At 38.1% G+C, this 18,821-nt stretch overlaps 3 protein-coding genes and 1 long non-coding RNA gene across 6 annotated transcripts; 2 read left to right on the top strand and 2 right to left on the bottom strand.

Annotated features, from left to right (window-relative positions):
* Positions 1-138: 138 nt before the first annotated feature.
* Positions 139-4,787, bottom strand: LOC135131164 (ras-related protein Rab6). Of its 2 annotated transcripts, none has more exons than XM_064058745.1 (6): positions 4,531-4,787; positions 4,165-4,223; positions 2,864-3,023; positions 2,605-2,810; positions 2,487-2,553; positions 139-711 (listed from the first exon to the last, which is right to left on the bottom strand). In XM_064058745.1, exons 1-6 carry the CDS (start codon positions 4,598-4,600, stop codon positions 641-643), a joined length of 633 nt encoding a protein of 210 aa, XP_063914815.1. In that variant the 5' UTR covers positions 4,601-4,787; the 3' UTR covers positions 139-640. The 2 variants fall into 2 exon arrangements, with proteins under 2 accessions (XP_063914815.1, XP_063914816.1); XM_064058746.1 differs by lacking the exon at positions 139-711 and adding an exon at positions 896-2,372 and having other exon boundaries at positions 4,531-4,774.
* A 1,272-nt stretch (positions 4,788-6,059) lies between these two features.
* On the bottom strand, positions 6,060-11,555 carry LOC135131148 (neurogenic protein big brain). Its single transcript, XM_064058728.1, has 4 exons — positions 11,117-11,555; positions 10,781-10,907; positions 7,488-7,692; positions 6,060-7,283 (listed from the first exon to the last, which is right to left on the bottom strand). The coding sequence occupies exons 1-4, from the start codon at positions 11,454-11,456 to the stop codon at positions 6,258-6,260; spliced, it is 1,698 nt and encodes a 565-aa protein (XP_063914798.1). The 5' UTR covers positions 11,457-11,555; the 3' UTR covers positions 6,060-6,257.
* Positions 9,612-11,596, top strand: LOC135131151 (uncharacterized). The gene is made up of 3 exons (XR_010280878.1): positions 9,612-9,820; positions 10,475-11,307; positions 11,509-11,596. It is a non-coding gene; the product is annotated as an uncharacterized LOC135131151 (long non-coding RNA).
* A 1,395-nt stretch (positions 11,597-12,991) lies between these two features.
* LOC135131163 (neuroligin-like protein glit-1) lies at positions 12,992-18,082 on the top strand. 2 transcript variants are annotated; one of them, XM_064058744.1, is made up of 7 exons: positions 12,992-13,752; positions 13,803-14,081; positions 14,128-14,274; positions 14,328-14,696; positions 14,747-15,110; positions 15,170-15,968; positions 17,369-17,459. In XM_064058744.1, exons 1-6 carry the CDS (start codon positions 13,432-13,434, stop codon positions 15,961-15,963), a joined length of 2,274 nt encoding a protein of 757 aa, XP_063914814.1. In that variant the 5' UTR covers positions 12,992-13,431; the 3' UTR covers positions 15,964-15,968; positions 17,369-17,459. The 2 variants fall into 2 exon arrangements, with proteins under 2 accessions (XP_063914814.1, XP_063914812.1); XM_064058742.1 differs by having other exon boundaries at positions 13,004-13,752; positions 15,170-15,959; positions 17,369-18,082.
* Positions 18,083-18,821: the final 739 nt, after the last annotated feature.

Here is an 18,821-nt window from a genome sequence, read left to right as displayed (position 1 = left end):
TATTATTTTGTGTGGTGTTTGTGCAGATCTGGCGTGGGTTGTTATAAATCGATATCCTGAAAGTTGTTGAGAAAAGTCTAAAAATACTGTGTAAACATTTGTTTTAGTGCAATAGTTGTCTGAACAAAGACGCCAGTAGTTACTTAATCTAGCTTTATTTTTTGATAAAACTGAACAGTACATAACAACATAACAAACAGAATATTGACAGCTGACGAGGAAATTGCAATAGCATTCCGAAATAAGGGTTTATATGTACATCAGACTTGTAATTACTGTTATATTTAGTGCAATGATACATCATCAATTGCCGAAGCTTATTAAATATGTAATTTGATTTTACATGTCCATATATATATAGTACGACTTGAGCTTAAAAAACTTCCGAGTAACGGTGACAACAAATGAATAGGCAAAAATAATTTTAATAGAAAAATTACAGATCACCTCATACACAGTTTAAGTCTTGTTACATGAAAATGCAATTAATTGTAACAGTGGATGTTCCATGCCACACATAAAGTGCCAATTGCAAATAAATGTCACACTTATAGCTTTTCAACGTCAACATAGGCAGAGGCTACTTTGGTTGTTAGTTTAAACTAAATATGTTTGGTTTTTAACAAGTATTTCTAGGTTTTCAGCACATGCAGCCTCCTTCTGAGTCATGTTGGTCGTTTTGAAGCTGAGGTTGCGTTTGTAGATCCACTGCTGCACCGGTGTTAAGGAATAAAAATATCGTAAAAATTACAACATGCAAAAAACATGCCAACTCGGAAACTACTCGACGAAGCAAAAAAACTAACACGTCTTCAATACTAGATGCTTACTTGGACTTTTTCTAGCACCCCGATTCAGTTAATTAAATTACGCCGCGTCACTTCCAACACAGAAAAAATGTACGAAAAAATTTATTAAATGCTCGTATCCACTGAATGACGCAAGTTTACAAGACAAAGTAACAAGTTTTACATAAATCAATACATGCTTTAACAAAACTAATGTTATGTTTATAATCTCACCCTCGTCGATACTTTGTACCCATTCTCAGCGAATTAACCCGATAGCAACCACAACACAAATTCAATGCCTAACCCCTAAACTGAGAATGCAAGTATAAAACTATACACCATTTTATTTAGTTTAAAAAAATTATAAACATCCAATATTGCTGCATATATGTACAGAAGGAACTAATTAGCAAGCAGCATACATGCAAGCTGTCCCAAAGATACTAACTGTAACACTTGTCAAATTTTAAAGCTGGGCAAATCTCATAAGGGGATATTGTGCGTTTTATGACACTAAATATGATAAACCTAATTCAGATGATTTATCTGCACATGACACATAAAGCTGCAAAGGAATGTGCTAACATCTAAATTTCATCACAATTTGAGCTTACATTATAATAATATCGTGGATATCAAACTGCAGCTTCCTATACTTCGTCAAAGTACATCAAAGTTGGTGTTACAGTGGTTTATTTTTCTTTCCTTACAGTTTAAGTTTTACAGGCACGGTTACAGTCAAAACACCACTTATTTGAACACTTGGTATAATCAAACTTAGACCTATTTGATATGTCCAAAATTATTCAGTGTTTAGTTCAAATAAACGACGCCTTTATGTTTTTGTGAGATGACGGATGATGAAGTAATCAAAGCGGGACGTGTATATTTTAAGTCGACGGAACGCAAAAAGTAACTTTGATCGGATTCTAACCTCACTTGTCTGACGACCGACGGATACGACCGATTTTGATCACTTCTTGCTACCAAACGCCTAAGTTAGTTAGTAAGCACCATGTCGATAAGTCAGTACAGAAGTTCAGTAGCGTACCTAGTAAATGCATTAATCAGAGGAAACTTCAAGTGAATTTGTGTACACTCTCGATGAAATCAGGCAAACTGAACAGATCAGGCAGGAAGAGTGAAGTGTGTGTACGCATTTTGACTTAGAGTTCGTCCCCTTTTAAGTAAATAAACGATTAAATAATTTTAACTTAATTTCAGGTTGAATTTAAGAATAAGAATATGAAAAATATCAATATATTACACATAAATAAAAATTACGATAGTCCCTAACAGTTAAGGCAATACTTTATGACAATCATTATAACACAAGAGAAATGCGGAATTCCGGCAAATTCTAGTTTAAACATGTTTACAACAGTTAAATTAATTATATACAAACTTTAAAAGATTACTCACTAAAAAGTCTGGAATTTGTCGCAATTCTCCCAAATGTAAGGTCTACACAAAGTAACTAAGGCTTAAAAAAAGAAATTAAATAAACCTCGATTTAACATGCACAGCCTCCATCTGGATCTTTGACTTCGTTTGGTGTGTCTTTTAACACAACTTCTTGCACTAAAAGAAATATTAAGGAAAATAAAAGAAAATCCAGTGCAAAATCATAAGTAAAACATGCGGGAAAATAGCAAAATGCATTATAAATTAAATCATGCATTTTAAAAAGGATACTGTCTTCTGGTGGTTTATTTTCTGTGGAGTCCATTCCAGGCAGCGCGGCAGCAACACGTCTGAACAACTACAACTTAAAAATAAAAAACGACGTTTCTACGAATTAAAACGGAAATACCTGTTTAACATTATATCCAGCCTTTGCACTAGTTTCGATAAACATAACATTTAATTCCTTAGCTTTTCTTTCGCCTTCTTCTGTACTAACTTGTCTTTTATCAGAAAGATCTGTTTTATTCCCCACTAGCATAATAATCACGTCACTGCCTCTCTCCGTTCTCACATCGTCAATCCATTTAGATGTCTGATGAAAGGAATTGGCATCTACAAATCGCTCACTAACAATCAAACCCAACTCGTTACCCTTATATACTAACTCGTTATGTCATACACTACGACAGCAACAGTCGAATCACGAATGTATGATGGTATTAAAGACCTAAACCGCTCCTGCCCGGCCGTATCCCACAGCTGCAACCTCACAGTTCTGTCTTCGAGATACATTGTTTTAGATAAGAAGTCAATTCCTATAGTCGCCTAAAAGAACACGCGGGAAACGGTTCAAAACTGTATCTGCTGCAATAGGAAAAGGTCGTCCAACTTGAGCATAGCTTAAGAACCTTTCACACCTGACCTTGATTTACATTTTTGCATCTCACCGCGAAAGCGAACTATTATTCTTTTCGTTCAAAAACGCTTATTCACTCAATCCCTAACCTCAAATCACACTTGGGGGCGTTCGTTTTGGCCCGAAGTTGGAAAATTCTTTGCCCTAATGACATTTTCGTCAAAAATCGTAAACGCGTTATCGGCGTCGATTAAATTTTTAGTGCTGTAATGTTACTAATTTATAAACGTCGAAAATAGATTTGCTTTGTTGAGTTTTTACAACTCTCATTCAAATCCGGTTAGTTGACGGCGGGTTTGATTGGGCAAAAAATAAATGGGCGGAGTGGTCACCTCTATCGATTATTGCAATATCGGTCTAAGTTTTCAATTTATGTGTGCGGAGGGTTTCGCCGTTTCGTCACTTTCGTACGAAAAACGAAAAATCGCCTGTTTTACATGCCGTTCCAATATTCGCTGCCCAACTTCAAACGATTAATTAAAACGGGATGCGGCTGTTTCCAAACTGAATTGATTGCATGCACAAACACGATTTCCTACGCTATCAATATCGCCTTTGTGTTTTTTGTGGTATTTAATTATTAGGAGTAAATATGGGTGATGTCGGTTTTGTAAATTATCGTTGTTAGATGATTACGTCGATTCCGTACTAAATTCCAAAGCCAATTTGCTAGTCGTAATCGAATTACTTAGGGTAGTTCTGGGGGGACAATTTGTCGACAGATCGTAGGTTGTTATATGTCGCGTATGAATAAATGGCGGGATATTTGTGCTAAATTCGGACGATTAGGAGAGATTGTCTAGCGATCGATCGTTGTAAGGGAGATTTGTCGATTTCGTCGCGGCTTTGCCGAATCCAATCGAAGTAGGACTTGGATTTGTCGATGTTCGACGTCGATCGCTATACAAGGGTCTGTCGATTTCGCCGCTCGTACTAGGATCGGGGGCTTTTGGAGGTGCAATTGTTTGTAAGATATAGATGCAAAAATGTAAAATTTGGCTATTGTGATAGGGGCAACGCGTGGGTGATTAATCTGGTAGTCTTACTTACCTGGTAGGTGTTATCAAAGCTGTCATACATAAACCTTGTTATTAGTGACGTTTTTCCGACTGAAAATAGTGATTCGATTAAAAATAAGTATTAAGAAATTTTGTGGATGATTCATGTTTATAGCAATGATGAAATGAGATCTAATCCCGAATCAAGTATATCAAAACATAACCTAGAAATAATCTGTCATGTAGATGAGCCGAGGGCAAGAGAAAATCGATATGAAAAATGAAAGAAACTTGCGATATTTGACAATCGATTAAATATTAAACAAATACTGGGAATATTGTGAAATATGCCATTTATTGATCTTTTCAGAGGTCTGCTATGAAAGTTTACAACTCATCAAGAAACGTCAACACTTACCACTTTGTTCTCCTAAGAAAACTAACTTAAATTTCCGCAGGGGATTACCGAAGTCTCCTGAAGTCGACATTTTTTGTTAAAACTTAACGATTCGTTTAAAAACCCTTGCAAATATCGAATTTCACAGTAAAATATCACAGGAAAACGAACTGTACTGACTACACCGATGACAGAATACGCCACGGTAGCGACCGACTCGGACAACGACTTCACGTTCTGCGCATGCGGCTTTTGGGAGTGACCAAAAATTAAAATAATAATCAACTTTTACAATTTTTTTCCAAATTATCGCGGATGAGGAAGCGGACAAGAATTTTATCAACGAATGAATAAATGCGATAGAGTAACAGATAAATAAACAAATGAATATCCAGACCTATCTCGACCGGCCGCCGAAAGGCGGCACCACTTTAACTAAAAATTAGACCTCTTCGACATACTCCAAAAATTTATTAAATCGATTTTCAAAGTCTATTTTTGTAACTGATGACAAAAGATACAAATTATAGTTATGCAACACGTAAATCACCCTTTATTACCTGCTGTGTCTACATGGCTGCCTAAGACGACAACAGTTAATACTTTTAAATTTGGCAGCAAATTTGCGACTTTTTTGAGTTTATGTTACTATGATTATAAGTACGTTTAAAGCACACCTTTTAATGTTTTTCAAGGCTGAGAAGGTATACAATGTGTTAACGTTCTATCTATTGTGTTACAAGCGTAGCCCACGTATACGTAGTATTTTCAAAGACTATATTTAATTTGGTCAAATCTGCTTCCATTGTTTGAGTTTGAATTGATAAGTCCATTAATCGTGCGCTACGCGCACAACACACTTTCACGGCCTTTGTTGATAACAATTTTTGGTAAAACAAATACAAGACGATATCTTAAGCTTAGATCTAATATAAATGTTCATTAAGTGTATAAAATGAATTAATTTTGTTGATTATGAAACCATTAAACAGCCCACTGTTTCATGGCGACGTATCAAGTTTCGACAGAATCGATCACTAATTTAAACATGGATCCTATAACTGGTTTTATACAGCGGGGTCACTGATTGACAAAAAAAAAACAAATGCCACCATCAAAAAGGTATGAATTATTAAAGACCAGTTGTTTCTCAACTCACCGAACGAGATGGCACCACAGGTGAATTTTATAGCTGTAGGTGAAACTGCTAAATTCAAATGAAAAATCTGAAATCGTATTTTCTTGCAAAAAGATAATTGTAACATCATATTTTTTTGTTATTTAATAAACTTTCTTTCATTGGTTAAGCTAAAGTTGACATTTCATTTGCTTACAAGAGAATGAGGAATTTTGACGTCGAACACCGGAACAAATATGAACACGCAAACTTCCAGGTCAGATCATCAAACATAACATTTAATAAATTTACTTATTAAGCCCCTTTAATAAAAAACTGTATTAGAGAGAAGACAAATTTGATCTTTATTGTACAAGTATACTGTTAATTAAGTTTGACACATTAATTACACGAGTAATTCGATTAACAGTAATGATTCGTAAAAACATTTATTTTTTTTGGCATTTACATCTGTAAATACAAGTCATTCTTCTTAAATTAATTAACATAAATGAGTATATGTAAGAATATTTATTAATATCATAGTATTCTTTGGACACACCTAACATAGCGAAAAGTACAAACGTCAGAAATATATTAATAATCAACAAAAAGTTACACGCTTCCTACGTCAGTATTGCGAATTTGGCGAATGCTGAGGGAGATTGTGATGATAGGAACTGGACGTAGAACTCCCCGTCGTGGCCAAAAGCTGTCCAGAAGGAGGCGGCCGTCCTTCTGAACTTCCCGTACCCCGATTCGCATAATTACTGCTACTGCTCGATTTGCTCTGGAAATTTGTGCTGTTGGAATGATACGTGTTACTCCTTGACGACGGTCCGTGGTACGACCCATAACTCGAATCGTCCGACTGTGTCGCTTGGCCCCGACGTTGTGAACCCAACATACCATACATAGACTCCGGCCTACCACTCTTGGAACTTTTTTCCTCATATTTGGTATCGCTGGTTTTGCTGGTGTAAACCGGACGTTCCGTCGTGCTGTAGTTATCCGATCTTGAGACCACCCCTGGAGTGACCCCCCGCACTCCGTAAATGCTCTCGGATCGTTGCTGCTGTTGTTGGTTTTGCAAATTCTGATTCTGGACGTGGGTTTGTTGGTTCAGCTTGATGGGGTAAAGGGACTGGGCCGGAACCAGAGGGCCCGGTTTCGGGAGGATATCTCTATTCACCCCACTATTGGATTTCGTATAGACCGACTGAGATCTGTTCAGATTGGCTCGCGTCAGCGGTGGTGATTTGCAGTACAGGGATTTTGTGCCACCATACAAGGACTCGACACGTTCGAGCTTGACAGCTGGAGCTGAATATAGACTAGCAGAAGTCAAACTGGGACACCAACCAGGTGGGCCAGTGGTAGTACCAGAAGGCCTATACGTGTTGTACGTAGAACCGTGGTACTTAGGAGCTGGTTTGTCCAAATCATCGTAAGTATCTTCGTCCGAATGGATACTGGACGAATCGCCTTCGGTTGACTGATTTGGACGCTTGTGACGTTTGGGGTTGAAAACGTACTCGTGGATTAGGCCCGCTGCTATGCCTCCTACTATAGGACCCACCCAGTAGACCCAGTGGTTCTGCCACTTGCTGAAGACGAAAGAAGGTCCCAGCGATCGCGCCGGGTTGAGATGCGGCATCTGGAACACGAGGTTAATTATATGGACGCTGCAGTCAAAACAGCACCTGTCGATAATTTCGCTATTTAAAGTGAGTGTGAAACTGGTTTCTCACTTGTCAAACTGATGGATCATGTAGGCAGAACGAGGCACAACGAGCAAAGTTTTAAAAGCCCCGGTTACACCCACACAATTTAAAGGGTTAGATTACGAGTTTCGACATACCGGAGAAATGAAGGTACAAGCTGAGTACGTCGCCCCCATAGTTAGTGCTGATTTTCCCATCCATTTGCTATGACTATCCATAGATACAAAATAGGAAAAAACTACCACGAAGGTAAGTATGAATTCGATGCCAAACTTCTCCCATGGTGCATCCGTTACAGAAACGGTGAACATGGGTATATCTTGTCGTTTGGGTACAGTAACCCTGCAATAAAAAAGCTTAGTTAACATAGATCGCATAACGGAATTTGTGCACTCAAGAAAATGTAACACTTGTTCGCAAAAATGCTGATTCGTTTTTCATTTATACGTCGTTTCACGCATGTAGCTGCGGCTTAGGGGTAGTTCTGATTCTGAACCACTTAAACATCTGCAGGTTAGCCAGGACCGAGTGGAAACACAGGAAACGTGTATCTTTGAGGGAAGTTTGCATGCCGCGGATATCACTCGTCATATGAGACGTCTAGGGGACTATATAGTTGTATAATAATTAATTCTGATCACATCGTAGCTAGCGTACACTTAAATCTGATTGACCTTTGTCGGTTCGATTTAATTTTGTGCAGTCAAGCAGCCAAAAATGCTTCGAACATCCGAAGAGTAACTTATTTAAGCAAATAATGCGACTTGGTGTAATTTAATCGTGGCGTGTGACCCTCTAAGAAACTATTCATCAATTAATAGCGGGAGATTACTTCTAATTGACTCGGTCAAACAATAGAAACACGATTTGAAATGTTGTACTTCGTACAAATTCACTGTCATTCGATCTCGTGTCAACAAGAAAAGTAAATCCACACCCCAGACCTGGCGTTATTAAAAAAAATGTTCAATACCTCGGTTCATTTCGTAGGATTTGCATCCGCCTTTCTTGGTTCGGAAGCCGCAGATTCATCGATCGTTCGATAAACAAACTTGTTGACATTTCAACAGAAAATACAAACTCTTATCGAAATAAAATAAAATAAATAAAGTATAGACAGTGAACTAAGCTGTGTCCCCAGATGTTCAACACATGCCTCGAACTTTCCAAAAAATGCGTTCGCTGTAATTGTGTCGTTCCCACAAATCGAAAAAATCATAGTTACTCCCGCAATTCCACGGTAAACAAACTTTCGGTTTTTGGGTGTTCGCGAGCAGCTGCAGGTAACAATAAATCGAAAACGGGCGAACCGTGCCGTACGATTCTTTCAAAGCAAAAGATAGAATTCGAACACTATAGGAACTCAACCATCCCTAATGTAGGTAGGTAAAATGTATAGCAGCGGAGAGGAAATGCCAAACAAGTGGTGTAAAAAATGCCAGGTGGTTGGAAACCGAAGACACACGTGCGCCAAACTTATGAAGACCTTCATTTTTGTCAAAGACGAGCTCTTATCTGAATGCAGCTGATTAATCGCCCGCTCGACGCATGTTTTATGTATTTACTTTCTTTATTTAAATGGGGAACTCGACGACTAGTCGAATTTACAAAATAAATTTCTGTGTCAGAGTCTAAATTATGTGCGAATGAGAGCATGTGCATTAGGAAACAATTATTGAAATTTTATATGCCAGACTGTAAAGTTAGCGACTTGTTTTCCCACCCCTGATGGGGAGCAGACACGTGTCCCGTGAGTTTAAGTCTCTACGGTCATTCGCGGCTAATACTACAGGGAAATCTGCGTGTGAAGCTGCGTTTGGGACGTTTTCACACGGATTTTGATGCCCGTGTGATAAAGCTAATGATCAACGATAAAAATTAAACCATAAGCTATATATGGAGAATTCGTCAGTTGTCCGAAGTTAAGAAATTCTTGAGTATGATAACAATGACGATGACGTCACCGTTTTTGGCGCCACCTTTTAAATCCCAGCCAGCACAATCGTCTGTATTTTTTGGCTTAAAAACTAACTTCTGATGACGTCACTTCTCGGTGAGATGTTTATAAAAGGCATTACTATGTATTTTGAAATAATATATAAACCTCGATAGTGACATTTTGCTAGCATCTGGACGCCAGCAGTCTTATGGTTTCGTACATGAATTAAACAAAGAAAGTGTCATAAATGGACTAGTCTTAATGGGCGCATCGTGCACGCGTATGACTTTATTTAATTTCCTTCTCCATGTAATGAGTCACTTTTAAATGTATCGTGACATGGCGAAGAGCTTAAAACGTAACTTTCCTGTGTGATTCTAGCCCTTATGTCAGCGTGCACAAGTGCTCATGTGATGCGTGAGTTCTTTCTCGTTTTATTTTTTCCGTATGTTTGTTGTGAAAGTGTCTTCACAGCATATACGCTTCTTTTTTTTTGAAAATGAAGCAACCACGGGTCTTTGTTAAAGAGGGGTATGTATATTTTTTCGTAATATTGATTCTATAGCGCACACGTCTCATTGAATACATCCCCCTAAAAAAAAGGACACAATGACTAAATCCCTTGATAGTACCGAACAAGTGCAGACTTATTTATAATATACGATTGGGGTTAACGAACAATAATCACGCCGTTGTATGCGAATTAAAGTATATTGTCACACTTCACCTAACCGAGTGTGGTTTTAGAAGGGGTCATGGAGCCTTCTTCGTAATTGTTACCCTATGTTAGCCTATGATCCTTCTAATCGATAAAAAACTGAGCCCGTTTATCCCACTTGCATTTAATTTGACGAAGTCGCTTTAATATAGTTTAAAATAACTGGTTATTTTTAGCCTCGTGACAAAGTATCTTCGCGCAGTTTATTTTGATTTATTGTTCGAAAATAACCGTTCGTTTTTGTTGATCGCTGGAATTTTTCAAGACCGGCTCTGTCACAAAAAGAGAAGTATTTTACCTGAGATAATAATTTACCTGGGTAAGGAATAACAGCTGCCGATTCCCGCACAAAGCACGTAACAACGTTACTAAATTTAGCCAAATTTAATTAAATCCCTTACGATGTATACATTTTTATTTAAACGAATACGCACAAAGGCGTCAATATGTATATGTATAATCTGCAGCTTTATAGTCTGGAGCATAATCGAGAAACGAGAAAGGAATGCTTTAGGGCAACAGCTGAAAAAGGCAGGTGATACCCAACTGTCTTGACAGATGGTTCAACTCAGATATGAACCTTAAGCAATATCATCCGCTAGCCATTTTAATAACTGAAATAATCACCACCACCATAATCAAAACGGAAGGAACCCACAACGTACATACAAAAGAACACGTGTTTTCAATTTGAGCAAAAATCTTGCCATGTTATTTGATACGATTTTCGCTCCGGACATTTTCGCCCTTATCGACAAGTACATAAGACTCACCCGTACAGGAAAGCAGCCCCGGCGATCGCACCCCCACACTGGGCCACCACGAACATCTTCGCCCTCAAGAAGGAGATGTTCTTTGTGACACCTAGGGCGATCGTCACCGCCGGATTCACGTGCGCCCCTGAAATAACACCCTTATAATAATAGTAGTAATAATAGTGTCTTCATTCATCGTGGTGGTTACAAAATTGCTCATGATAATAATTAATAATAATAATTATAGTTATAATAACAGTGATAAAGACGGTGAGATGGTGGAGTTAACAAGAAGAGTCTAGCGATAATTAAGAAGTGAGTGTTAAGCTGATTAGGCGCGACTCTGTTAATTACCAGATATGTGTCCAAAGCACTGTGTCAACGATATCATAGCGAAGCCAGCTGCTAGCGCTGTGGAAAGAATAACCAGAGGAATCGAAGGAACAGAGACTCCGACGACGGCACCTGCCGATGCACCGCACACAATAAATACATATATGAAGGAGGCTATACACTCGGAGATGACGGATCTCCAGAATCCTAGGGTACGTATTTCAACTTTAATTGGTAGTTTTGTGGCGCACTGTGAGTTTTGTTTGTTGTCGTTTTTTAAAGCCTCTAGTTTTTCGAAAATAGTTATGATGTGGTAGTCTATGGTTTGTTCACTACATAAATTAATAGGTTCTTCTGCCATTGTTTTAAATTTTTGATTTAACTATATTGCACTACACGTTCATTGTCAACAGTGTCGGGAACCACTTACACAACGTGTGATGCCAATGCGGCACTTCTGAAGAAACTTCTTTCGGCATAATACGACCACATGATTGCTTCCCCCTCTTTGGATGATTACCAATGGCAAAGTGGAGCGCCCTTCCCATCTTGCGCATGGCGCGGTAAATGGCCAATCCATTGGACAATTCAAAGAAATTTACCAATGAAGCAGGCAAATAGAGATAACAACAACTGTTTTTGACACGTTTTTTATACACCGCCAACATCGTTGAACTCTCGGTAATTAAAACATCAGTAGCTTCGGTTCTAGGATCACATAAACCAAATTAATTCAACTCTTAATTAAAACATGCGTGTGCTTTCTAATGTAAATAAATATATGAAACCGAGTCATTTTATTGTATAATTATTCTTAACTGTTTTCCCAATTTTCTTTTGTTCCGCTACGAAAACATCGAGGCTAAATTTTTACAAACTGTAAAATTTCACTTAAGTCGTGGATTGTGAGTTCGTTTTTTCCTAAAATGTGTCCCACGGGACACTTGAGATTAACTAAGTAACTTACGTAACTACTAACAACATTAAGAGATTTAGGTACACCAAAAGTAAAAGCCAAATGTAATGACATATTGACAAATGCTCCCCACACAAATGATTTTGCATTTTTTAACGCTACATAATGTTATTGATATAATCTAAAAATCAATTTTTTATCGCTGAGAAATACTTCCTATATGTTAATAAAAATAAGTGAATGATCGAGGAAGATTCAAGTTGTCAATATCTAAATTTATTTTTAATCGTTTATCCTTATCAATATCTCCCTCGTTGCCTATTAAATAAATCTGATATAATAGATGTATAACATGATTTTTGACAATTTGCCTTGCGCTCGCTGTATACAATACGCCGGCACTGTTGACATTTCGACATTTTCCTTTAACAACTAAACCGAAAGAAGGTGCTATTTAGACGTTTTTTTTCCAACTGAATTGATTTAAGTTTTACAAAATTTTCATTCATTACTAATAATTACGTTTATTTTCTGTGACGCCATCTCTCTTAAAGTAAGGAAATATAACGCTGAAACGTCATTTTCAAACATAAGTAAAAAGTCAAAGGTGTTATTACTAATTAAGTATTTCAGTCAAATAATATCATATAATTAAAACGAAAACTATTTTTAACGCCTTTCAGTTTCCTTTCCGGAGTTGAAATATCGATTCAACAGTAGACATAGTTACGACTTTTGTAATGTTCCACCTCCGGTGCGTAGGCAACCCACAATACCAATACATTACACGCCTGTCTATTTAATTAGAATGAGTCACTCCATGTTTCCACGTTTCGTTAGTATCTAGTACCTCAATAACCCCACAAATCAAAAATGACTTCTGTTTACGTAAAACGAAGTACCCAGATAAGCTCTTTAAACTCAGATTAATAAATATACACTTTCACCTGTTTTTGTTAGCGTGGAGCAAATGTATGCCGACATATCAAACGCTGTAAACCTTTCGTGCTCTCAAAATACGGAAAAAATAATTCATAATTGCAATTAACCATACGGGCGGCTTTTGTGTGTTTAATTAATGCCCCGCCCACCGTCTCTTCTTTAAGTAAGCTTATGTTTCCGTTAGCAGACTTGAGCAACTGTTCTTGTAAATAGCACATATTTGGTAGACGCGATAAGAGATGATTATTGTTATTGATGTTGAAACCTTTATCTTGATAACGGTGTGAGTAACTCTGAAAAATAATAGCGAAGTTGTGATAATCGGGCGTGTCTGATTAAGTTTTCTATGAATTAATTCACTTTCGAGTTTGCTTCAAGTTGAGTCAGTTAGTTCGAGTGATTCAATGCGTCTCATTCTAACCATAGTGTGACGTCACTCAGGTGTTTCGCGTCCACCTGTGTTGTTGTAGACGGTAATATGGCGACCGTAAACGGTTTTAAGTTCAAAATAATTATACTATTGTGTAGTGAATTTGGTTCGTACGTGTTGGGACAGTACGATGAGTATGGACGAACACCGTATCACCAACAAAATCAGTATAATCAATACAACAACAATCCGTACAATAATAACCCGTACAATACCCCGTATAATGTACCCAATCCGGGGGATCGGGATTACAGAACGTACTTTTATAAGGGGAGGAGGTACGGCCAACAAAGTAATTATTACAACAACAGGTGGCGTCCCGGAGATCCCCGGATACAAGGACAGGATGAACACTTTTTCTACGATCCTGTATATTGCTCAATGGAAAAGAGGTCATTCACTCACGTGCTTGTTTTTAGCAAGGGAACGAGGAACCGATACTTCCGGGAATATTGGGAGCATGGAGAACCGACTTACAGGGGAAATTCAGGCAACAAACAAAGGATAAACCACGGGATATATTCGTGGCGACGACGCATGGACAAGTGCAGGGTTTTTTGGTTTACCTTTTTGATAACCCTGATCCTGATTCCCTGTATAGACCGGGATCCGAGTTCATTGAGAGGGAATACGGGATGACCGAGGTCTATCTAGGGATACCCTATGCAGAACCACCAATTTTAGAAGGCCGTTTTAAGGTATTAACTTCTTTATTCCAACATATGTATACTAAAAAAATTAAAGCCCCCTAGATGGCACAAAGGTTGGCAACTACTACAAGCAGTCGATTTTGGTCCTGCTTGCCCGCAACCTGCACGATATGTCGGGGTTACTAAAGGTGTCAGAGACATGGATGAAGATTGTTTGTATCTAAATATTTACAAACCACCTGTACGTTCCACAAATAATAAAACAATACTAACATTAACGAATATTTTTACTAGACAAAAGAATCAGAAGTTGGTCAAAGATTCCCTATCATGTTTTACATACACGGAGGTGATTTTATCAGAGGTGCATCCAATACATTCCCTGCTCACATCATGGCAACTTTTTACAACGTAGTCGTTGTAACTATCAATTACCGTTTAGGTGCATTAGGTTTCATTAGTACCGGTGACGTCAACTCCCCAGGGAACTACGGTATTCTAGACCAAGCGATGGCACTGAAGTGGGTTTACGAAAATGCGGACAATTTTGGTGGTGATAGGGACAGTATTACTTTGTTTGGTCCGGGAGCTGGAGCTGCATCCGCCGGACTTCTTATGGTATCGCCAGAAACCAAACACATCGTTTCTAAAGTTATTGCCCAAGTAAGGTCACGATTGCCCGATTTGGTCCCAAAATTATATATGTTTTTCAGAGTGGTTCAGCCTTAGCTGACTGGACCCTAATTGTTGATAAATATCGTGCCCAAAATACAAGCAGAGTGTTTGGCAAACTTATAGGATGCAGCATTGAGTCATCATGGAAACTAATGAACTGTCTCAAACAAGGCCGCAGTTTTTACGAGATAGGGAATTCCGAATTTCCACCGGAAGTAGGATTGTTCCCGTGGGCACCCGTAATCGAAATGAATGTTACAATGCCTTATTATGAAGGGTGGAACGAAAAAGATTGGCACTTTCTTAGAAAAACACCAGAAGAGTTGTTACGGAAGAGGCAGTTCAACCCCAATTTGAAGTACATGTCGGGGATCACCCTCCAGGAAGCCGCCAGCTTTATTAGTAAGTAATCACGAAATAAGGAACTAGGGTCTGTTTGGTAAATGGTTATTTTTTTTTAGCGTCGAACAAATCACTCGAACCTAATTATATAATCGATGAACAATTTTTCGAGCAAAAAATTTGGGAGCTGGTGTTACGTTACAACTACACGTTGAACTTGAACGGGACCTTCGAAGCCATCAAATACATGTACACCTATTGGCCCGATCCTACCAATAAGACGCACATACGTGACAAATACGTGCAAATGCTCTCTGACTTCCTGTACACAGCACCAAATGACAAAATTGTCAAGATTTTAGTTGAACAAGGAGTAGATGTGTACCAGTATGTTTTAAACACCACTATAGAGTCCTTCAAACTGGAGGAATGGCGGAAGGTACCTCACGACATCGAACATTACCTTTTATCCGGAGCGCCGTTCATGGACGTCGAATTTTTCCCAGACGGCAAATTCAAAAGGGACCAGTGGACCAACAACGACAGAAATATGAGTCATTTCTTCATGAAAGCGTACACAAACTTTGCCCGATACGGTGATCCGACTTATACCCAGATTCTTGGTTTACATTTTGAAAAGGCCAAACACGGCGAGCTTAAATACTTGAACTTGAATACTACTTATAATTCGTCCATCATGTGGAATTTTAGACAGACGGAGTCTGCGTTTTGGTCTCAGTATTTGCCGATTGTTGTTGGTTACTTGGTGCCGACTTATCCTCCCACTACTGAGTACTGGTGGGAACCAAGAGCACCTTTACAGATAGCGTTCTGGAGCATGTCCGGAGCGTGCCTCCTTTTGGTCGTTCTTTTGGTGGTGTGTTGTATGTTGTGGAGAAATGCAAAGAGGTAAGCAAGGTAAAGGAAGCATTTTTTTACAAATCGGGCGTGTAGAGGATTTGTAGAAGGTTTCCTAATACCACGTAGAGCTAACTGTACTAGTCCATAACTAACACTACTAACATTTTTGGCACACATACAACTGTCTTGTGTTAAATAGGTTAGAATGAGATTTTGAACACCATATATTGATTTTTTCGTAGTATTTGGTATAGGGTGTCTCAGAAATAAGCACATTAATTTTAATCATAGAACTCATCAAACCCAACAACTTTTTTTAATAGAGTTTTGTCACGAATTTTTTAATTATCAAGTTAAAAATTGTTCAAGTTTTATTCCAATTAAGGTTACCTGCCCATGGATACTCAGTCCCCCATGGATACTAATAATTATTACAATTATTAATAATTTATGGTCAAAAACAGTTACTAGGATACGTATTTTCCTAATCTTGTCAACATGACAAACATTTAGAGGGAAATTGAAAGTGCTGCTTCCTAATGGCGTACGGAATTTGATCGGTCCAAATGGTTACACCTTCCCTCGTGTATTCGGCCTCATCAGTTGATGGTATAAGAGATACAAAATTTGCTTGTTCGTTTATTTTTTTATTAACCCATTCACAAAATTTTTGCCTACGTGGTAAGTCTGTCCTGAAAGGGCTACAGTTGTTCTGTGAGTAGCCTCCAAATACTACTCTCCGATACATCACACTGGACCGTGATACGTGCTAGTGTCCGGTCGAGCTTCGACACCCTCCAAAACAGCCTCTTCAGTATTAGCAATTCTATTACTACGTAACTTATCCCGATCCTGAGCTGCAAGTTTAAAAGATCCGTACTGTCGAAGATGCTGCAACGTTCTTGAAAGTGCGCACATTTGGCAGACGACGATTCGGGAGGCTTTCTGAAAAAATTCTTTGGGCGCGAGCGCAATTTCCCTGAGCTTCATCGTACGTTAAAACGATATCGGTGTATTCAAGATTTGAAAACAAAGCCACTTCGACACATTTCGTCTATAAATTAGAAATTTGTGCCAAATAAACTCTAAAGAAACGACGTTTAATAACATACGACAGACATAAAAATGATTTGTTGTTTATTTTTGTAGTATTGTTATTATTTAAGTTTTTATTTAAGGTAAACATAGAGGGCTCGTGAATATATGGGTGGGAAAATTCTAAATTCGACTAGAGTTTTCAAAAAAATGCTATATAATAAAGTTGTTCCGTTTCACGAGTTCTGTTACTGGTTAAAATTAATGTACTTATTTCTGAGACACCTGTATATGCAGTAATGAGCCATGTTAACGCGACTACAAATTGCCGGAGTACTATTATCATAGAACTACATCAATAGATGGCGCTACTATACGTCTAATTTGACATTGACGCTATTAATATTTATTTATTTACTTAGGCAATCCGATCGGTACTACAACGACGTCTTCATGGTACCTGACACCGATACCGAAGAAGGTATTGACAATACGCGCATCGCCAACCCTTACGACTACTCAGAAAAAATTAGGACACCAGTAAGTGTGCCCGCACGGACAAATAGTGCTTCCTCGTTCCGAACTGAAAGTGCTGTTTCTTTAAAAGAGATGCAAGGTTTTATGAGCAGTAGTCCGAGTGAGGACTACCCCAGAAAGGGTACCCCAGTTTTATCCCACAGGCAAAACAAGAACAAGACGCAGTTAATGCAAGGAGTGCCACAGACTGACGTTTAAAATTTTAATACAAAGACGACTGTAAGAAGATAGCTTTGCCATATTGTATAGAAATAGTGGCATAGGACAATACTAGCTTTACGTCTAACATATAAGTGCGCTAACACCAACTGTGTTCTTTAAAGACTTAATGAGTACACATTCCAAAATGTCCGTCCTCGATGTACGCGTGCGATGTATGTCATGTTGCGCTGTTATTTATATTTTATAAAAGTTGATAAAAAGTACTATCTTGTTAACTTAAGTTAAGTGGCAATTTCGCTTACAGTGGCTTTACCAAAGACAATTCCAACTTTGTTAGGATACTTTAACCCATGACTACAGCAAATCTACATTACGCATAACCCATAATGTAATCGATCACAGATCTCGTACATACTTTAATAAATTTTTGTACCTTATGATGCAGTTTTTTTCACCATCGATATTCTCTCATTCTTTAGAGACTTTGAGTACTTTCATTTTTAAGTGTTTCTTACCTCACCTTGCCTCACCATCTACAACAGGAATATATTTTCCACCGACAGGTCAGGTACTGGCGTATTGTCGGCGCTTCCTCGTCATGTTATAGGAAGACATGTTGGTAGTACCACTCTCAGTCTGTAATGGACATATTTCCCAAAAAAATGTGCAGATATTGTCTCCTTCCCTCCTAAAAGTTAATATGGTCGGGTCTCCGAAAATATACTTTCGGAAAATCTACAGACGTGGTGGTCAAAAATTCTTTTCTTTTGTTTAATTAAGCAATAATATGGTCGTCAAGGAAGAAAAATTGGTATTTTTGAAACAATGTCGCACAGAACTATTGGTACCACCTACAAAAAAACCAAAACTGTTCTGTTATATCTATCATAAAATCGGTACTTCTTATACAATAAACTCGTGAAATCGCTGTTTTGTATTTTAGTACCAGAAGAAACTAAAAAAATTTTTGCGGAAGTTAATCGTGGTGGTGATTTGAGGTGGGGCTGTGGAATTATGAGTACCATCGATTTTACGAGCCGGATGCAGCTATTTTGACACGGTACGATAATATATTACACATCAATGTATCGAAAACTATTCAAAGCTTTATTTTATCGATACGGGTGTTAAATTTAGCGATGTTTGCGTGGGTACTGTATGAAAGGATATATTTAA

The sequence above is a fragment of the Zophobas morio genome, unplaced genomic scaffold (genome assembly GCF_036711695.1).
Source record: "Zophobas morio isolate AGI-343-1 ecotype UQ-CSIRO unplaced genomic scaffold, CSIRO_AGI_Zmor_V1 ptg000019l, whole genome shotgun sequence".
In the NCBI taxonomy this organism is placed as follows: Eukaryota; Metazoa; Arthropoda; class Insecta; order Coleoptera; family Tenebrionidae; genus Zophobas; species Zophobas morio.
Note: the sequence above shows the minus strand (reverse complement) of the source record. Positions and strands in the feature narration are given on the sequence as shown.

Bases quoted from the DNA above. Each gene is read 5' to 3' on its own strand.
- LOC135131163 (XM_064058742.1), top strand. From the start codon at position 13,432: ATGGCGACCGTAAACGGTTTTAAGTTCAAAATAATTATACTATTGTGT. The intron at 13,753-13,802 runs GTATATTGCTCA...GCTTGTTTTTAG, and splicing joins AACACTTTTTCTACGATCCT to CAAGGGAACGAGGAACCGAT. The intron at 14,275-14,327 runs GTACGTTCCACA...TATTTTTACTAG, and splicing joins TAAATATTTACAAACCACCT to ACAAAAGAATCAGAAGTTGG.
- LOC135131148 (XM_064058728.1), bottom strand. From the start codon at position 11,456: ATGGCAGAAGAACCTATTAATTTATGTAGTGAACAAACCATAGACTAC. The intron at 10,908-11,116 runs GTAATTAACAGA...GTGTTATTTCAG, and splicing joins GTGCTTTGGACACATATCTG to GGGCGCACGTGAATCCGGCG. The intron at 7,693-10,780 runs GTGAGTCTTATG...TTTTTATTGCAG, and splicing joins GGGGCTGCTTTCCTGTACGG to GGTTACTGTACCCAAACGAC.
- LOC135131164 (XM_064058745.1), bottom strand. From the start codon at position 4,600: ATGTCGACTTCAGGAGACTTCGGTAATCCCCTGCGGAAATTTAAGTTA. The intron at 4,224-4,530 runs GTAAGTGTTGAC...CACTATTTTCAG, and splicing joins TTTCTTAGGAGAACAAAGTG to TCGGAAAAACGTCACTAATA. The intron at 3,024-4,164 runs GTAAGTAAGACT...GTGTTCTTTTAG, and splicing joins GCTTTGATAACACCTACCAG to GCGACTATAGGAATTGACTT.